The sequence below is a fragment of the Perca flavescens genome, chromosome 16, assembly GCF_004354835.1.
Source record: "Perca flavescens isolate YP-PL-M2 chromosome 16, PFLA_1.0, whole genome shotgun sequence".
NCBI classification, from domain to species: domain Eukaryota; kingdom Metazoa; phylum Chordata; class Actinopteri; order Perciformes; family Percidae; genus Perca; species Perca flavescens.
The window spans coordinates 15,046,216-15,052,215 of NC_041346.1; the positions used below are offsets into that span (position 1 = coordinate 15,046,216).

At 38.5% G+C, this 6,000-nt stretch overlaps 1 protein-coding gene across 2 annotated transcripts in view; it reads left to right on the plus strand.

Annotated features, from left to right (window-relative positions):
* Positions 1 to 2,507: 2,507 nt before the first annotated feature.
* Positions 2,508 to 6,000, plus strand: part of atp2a2b (ATPase sarcoplasmic/endoplasmic reticulum Ca2+ transporting 2b) — a 37,360-nt gene continuing 33,867 nt past the window's right edge. The window contains exons 1-4 of one of the 2 annotated variants that reach the window (XM_028601918.1): positions 2,508 to 3,284; positions 3,629 to 3,646; positions 3,778 to 3,860; positions 5,704 to 5,808. In XM_028601918.1, coding sequence (XP_028457719.1) covers positions 3,167 to 3,284; positions 3,629 to 3,646; positions 3,778 to 3,860; positions 5,704 to 5,808 — 324 coding nt within the window. In that variant the 5' untranslated portion in view covers positions 2,508 to 3,166. The remainder of the gene's footprint in view (positions 3,285 to 3,628; positions 3,647 to 3,777; positions 3,861 to 5,703; positions 5,809 to 6,000) is intronic. The other variant, XM_028601917.1, reaches the window with a different exon arrangement.

Genomic DNA, 6,000 nt, shown 5'->3' on the forward strand with positions numbered 1-6,000 from the left:
AAAGTGATTGTTGACCCCCTGCCCACCCTGCAGGGTTTGTACACACAGACTCCACACACCCAGACACAGGCCATCTCTCTCATGAACACTTAACAATAACGGACATTTGTTAGGTAAACATGACACTTTGTAAATAGCCCCCTCTCTCTTTGTAGTACTATTATATTCAGCCATGTGTCCAGGAACTGTCAGTGAAGATAATAATTAACACTTTGTGAAAAGATAGACTTGTAACCCAGTACCGGAGACATACTTAACTCTCATGAGCACAAAATCCTGCTATATAGATGGGCAATATAAATGTATACATATTCAACTGTATATTGGTCAAAATGTATCCAGTCATAACACTCTGTAGCTGTGACATACTTTGTTGAGCATACATACACTACCAGTTACCCTCATTTTCTCTTTTTTGGAGTGATATATGTAAGCACTCCTTTCAAATTCAAAGAGTCAAATTCCCTGTATGCAAAAGCAGACTTGGCCAATAAAACAGATTCTGATACTGATTCTGAAAAAGACTTCCCCTCACGTTTGCTCAAATCACCTTACTCCAGACTTCACCTGAGAGACCCTTCATATAATTTAAGCAAACAAACATGATGATAAAATGGGTTTGTTGTATAAACCAATTACATGATGCACAGCTTTAGCCTTTCTTCACCATGTTTAGACCATATAAAGAAGTCTTACTATATTAATTTACAGAAGCCACTCATCATGCTGTGCTATGACTCATGTAACCGTAATGCACATGAGTAAACGTTAAAGTCAAATTATAGTGGTACCGCCCTTCCAGCAGAGAGGTGTTTATGTCTTTTTCAAGGACACTACAACAACTAGACATACTGGTTTCCATGAGGCTAAACCTTTAACTTTCTCATCCTGGGATGGCCTAGAATGCACCCTTGCAAAATTTTTCAAAGCACCTTATAAGGTGATAAAGTAGTTTTTTGCTGAAACCCCATAGTTAAACATAGGCATGCGATGGGAGAAGGGCCCCGGTTGCCACAACCCATATCACACGGCATGTGCCTAATTTTGTACCAAATGCTGAAGTTATTTACTGCACACTGAGCCTAAAGTGAAACAGGGATTTTTCAAGACTGGTAATGCAACTGATAAAGTTTTGCTGTATGAAACAGATTGGAGTAGGAGTACTTTTTGTTAAATTATCATATTCATTGCTTTAGCCTGACAGTAGCAAACAGGGACACAGGTGAGCTTTAAAATCTCTGCATGAAGCAAGAATCTTTTTTTAGTTAGCATGTGGTAATTGTAAATGTATGTTGTTTCACTAAGATGTTCCAAAATAACCCTCAAGTATAAGGTTCAAATGACAAACGAGTCCTTATGTGAAATGTCAATGGTGCCTTTTGCAAACTAGCAGAAATATTCATCTATCCCCTGGAGTCAGACCTAAACAAAGCCAGCATTGTTTTAACCTCAGTGTGCTGAGATGCATCTGAAGTCTGATAAGATCTCTTACTGCAAAGAAAGATTCTCCGGTCTCCAAGTGTGAACTGGCCTCACAGTGAGAAACTAAACAAGCTGTCCAAACAGACCTAAACCTTTCCAGGTTTGGAAAAAAATAATCATACTAATGTTCTGCATTCTTATATGTCTGTATCTTTTATTTTCACATCCAGCATGTTTGTTGATAATGAAGCATTATATTACTTATTACTGTAGTCAAAAAAAAAAACTAGTATAGTACTAGTAATTTGTTTTAAAGCAAGTAGATGTTTATTGGCAATACCGTGAAAAAATCACAATGAAATATAGATATAGTTAATCTGTATTAAAGTAATGCTAGCTGAACAATCTATGACAGTTCTCATTAACTGCACGTTTTCATTCTTATGTCAAGCAGTTGGGTTTATGAATACTTTCAGATGTTTAAAAAAAAAAAAAAATTCATCAGGCTATCCCGACTGTCACTAAAGCTGCACAGATTTAGTCTTCCCTTGCCATTGAGCAGGAGACTGATGTGGCAGCACACCTTAATCACAGCATCCTAAAATAACTTGTCTTTCACATAGACAGCAAATAGGCTGCAAAAGACATAAACCATCTCACATATATATATATATATATATATATATATATATATATACAGTGTGTGTGTATATGTATATATGTGTATGTATGTATATGTGTATGTATGTATATGTATATATATATATATATATATATATATATATATATATATATATATATATATATATATATATATATCCTACTGTATAGCTATATACCAGTGCTTATCACTTTTATTTTTGTATTTCATTGATAAGAGCAGAGCAGAAATACTTTGATGATGGAGGAAACATAATTTGTTATTACACTGATCATTTCCTAAAAATTATCAAACAGAAATTCATATCAGTAGAGAAGCCTATCATCATCATTTTTAATAGTATATGGCTTGGCTGGTATTTGGAAATTGCGTCGAAAATATAAAAATACAAACATAAGGTGGACCGTCTTGTTCAGTGTGGCACCACACACAGCAAAGCACCGTCGTCTGAAGAGCGGTGGAGAGAGAGCATAGAGAAAGAGAGAGAGTGGGATTTCCGGTGTCTCCAACCAATGAGCTGATTCCACATGCGGACTGAGCACCGCATTCGACGAACGCGAGAGCTGCAGCGGACAAACGCGATTGGTGCCGATGAGGACTCTGGTGATTCCGCAACACAGGGAGAAGGGAGCCAAATTACAACATAGCCACATGTCTAAGCCATCTATTTGGACAGAATTATTCTGGAATTCGCTTCTTTAAAGGAAGAGGAAATATTAAAGCATCCAATTAAGACTGCGATAGTGATATGAATTATTGGTTCAAGGTCTCACAGGAAACCTAGCGGAGTACAGCCGGCGAATTCAAGCGGAGACCAACGGTTAACGTTAGCTAGCTTTAGCCTGTAGCTACCCGTTAGCTCAGAATCCGATATTTCTTCCACTCTCGCCAGGCACCTGCAAGCCACGCCGTCCCGTGTTATAGCTAATTAACCTAATCGGTAACGGTCACCATCGTAGGGTCTCGCTCTAATATTTTCAAGTATTAAGTTCCGCGGACACACCAAAGGAGGAGAGAACCGTTACAGGTTGAGGCTGGGACCAGCAGGGCGAAACAAGCGGTGTCCTCAAGTGGCCGTTCACCATGGACAACGCACACACAAAGACGGTTGAAGAAGTTTACAGCTTTTTTAACGTGAATGAAAGCACAGGTCTGAGTTTGGAGCAAGTGAAGAAACAACGGGAACGATATGGACCAAACGGTAAGAAGCCGGTTAACACCAGTTTGTTCAGGAACAAGTAACTATACTGTGCCGGTGGCGTGTAGCTAACGTTATGGCCCCTGGCTCCCGATGATTTGTAACCGGAGAGACATGCCGAACAAAAATGAAGGCTGTTGACGTCACTATCTGTATGTTGAAATACTGGCACCCATCAGTTCTGTGACTCACTTTGTAAACGACACACCATCGTCCATCATACTATGCATCTGTGTACTTTGTATCACTACTGCTACAGCAAAATGCTATTGTTGTATATCAAGTACTGACATTTAAATAACCGCTTTTTTATCTCTTGCCTGTGGCCTGAATGGGATGATCTGCAGAATTGCCAGCTGAGGAGGGTGAGTGGACCAACTTGTATAAATGCAAGAAGTAACCTGTATATGTTTAAAATCTCTCATTCCTAATTTTTCAATGAAAGGAAAAATGTATCATGTTTTTTTTTAAACGAAACACTTTTCTTCCGTTCTAGGTAAATCCCTTTATGAACTTGTGATTGAACAGTTTGAAGATTTGCTTGTGAGGATCCTTTTACTTGCTGCCTGCATATCCTTTGTAAGTATAACACACGTTTTGTTAGCTGTACAGTTAGTTTGTGCAGCGTTAATTCAACCAATATTGACCTGACAGAGCTGTCTTTAGTAAAACAAATTTAATAGCCCCTATATGTCTTTGCTAATACTTTATCAAGATTAATTGCAATAGAAGTTTGTGAGCAGGTTGTGTCACCTATTATAAAAGGGTGGTGCGTTCAACACTCAACTCAAGCTAAAGGTGACTAAAGATTGGGTATTTTGGTGCTGGAGTAGTGAGAGGGTAATTAACACCGATATCTTAATACAAGACTTCCTCAAGACAGAATATCCAGTGTTTCGGGGGAAATTAAATACTAATGCATGGTATTCAGGCAGTTGAACATTGTCTGTGTTCATCTCCGCCACCATCTTTCTCTCCACATTTTTAGTGATGAGTTCAGTGTTTGTTTTTCTCAGCACAGCTCTGTCATTCAACAAAGTGTTTATAGACCTTTTTCAGATTGATTCAGTGGAGATCATAGTTTAGCAAGATTGCTGTTCAAAGCGGAGAAGAAAGACGCCTAGAATCTGTCTGGTGACACAACCCAGATAACCATTTTCCCCACAATTTTGTATTACGGTATTATCTCAGCTATGCTTTTGCTCTTGAAGTAATTTAAGTAATTGCAGTGTCTTTGAGCCTGTTTTAAAGAGGTTATGTTAACGCATCAAAAGTCAAGAAGTCCGTAGCTAATAAGGAATGCTGACATGTTGTTAATCTGGGAACAGATAGCTTGTCACTTGATTATGTGGCATGTTGTTGAAATGAGCAGCGTGCTTTGCTTTTAAATGCGACCGATACATGAGGAGTTCATATGTCTCTCTGATGATTGAATTTACTGGTGTTAACATGCCACAACACTTATCGCTAAGCTGTGACTGAAATATGACAAGACTCAACTTTACTTTGATGTCCAGTTGTAATGTCGGTCAATACAACATGACAATTGTGACATAAATGAACAGGCCTAACTTGTGATGCTTGTGTTGTTGTCACAAGTGAGTGGCAGTGCCCAGTGTAGTTTGTGTAACACAGCGTTAACTATCATGTGGTCCTGCTTCTACTAGGATTGGCTCTTGGCCTACTGGCTGAGAATATCATCAGTCACCAAGGCATGGCGATGACAGCCAGCTATGGTTACAAAGCTTATACTGTAAATCACCAGCTGTAGTACGCAGCTCACTGAGAATCACACAAGCACATGCAGACACATTTCCCATTTATTTCAGCATGAAGATACTGAGACTGCAGACTACAAAGTTATATACAAGTATAAAAAAGAAAGGGGGCCATTGGCATTTCGTTTGACACACTTCACTCCTGGCACAGATTCTAAAAGAGGAGAAAGTGGTTACTACACTCTGTTTTTTTGCCATTGCTGTCTAACACACATGGCCCAGTTTCTGTAATACTGGCAGAAGCTGACTTGGTATTTGTTATGAATTATTAAATTACTGTTAGATACTTAAAACCATTGTGCCAAATTAAAAGTCAAAGTGGAGTTCTGGCACAATTCCAACTACTTTCGAAGGTGCATGAAAAAGACTGGAAGGAAATCCCAAAATGATGATATTCGTAGCAAGGCCTCATGGCAAACATACAGTATATTTGAAAAATACTCGCACACTGGAATCAGACATGCTACTGTGGTTGTCCATCTAGCCGGACTATTTATTTCTGGTTGCTGTATGGGGCTGCAGCTAATGTTATCCCGTCAGGACTTCATTATGTCATTCATGTCATTATCTCACACTTCAATATTTATTGTTAATTGTAGTGTACTTAATTACTGTTCATTTATTTTTCTCTGTTTTGTGTGTAGGTGCTGGCCTGGTTTGAAGAGGGAGAAGAAACCATTACAGCCTTTGTGGAGCCTTTTGTTATCCTGCTTATTCTCATAGCAAATGCCATTGTAGGAGTCTGGCAGGTAAACACATTACATTTACAAATCTACCTAAGTATGGGTTTTTAAAAACTTGTCTTCTTGAACCAAAGGGTTAGGCTTGTTAATGTATTGTTATTAATACTCATAAATAATTACCTTGAAAGTGGTGAAAACAGCTTCTTCTTTTCAATTTCAAATGATCACATAACTGTGGATAGTTAGTTGAGCCTTGCT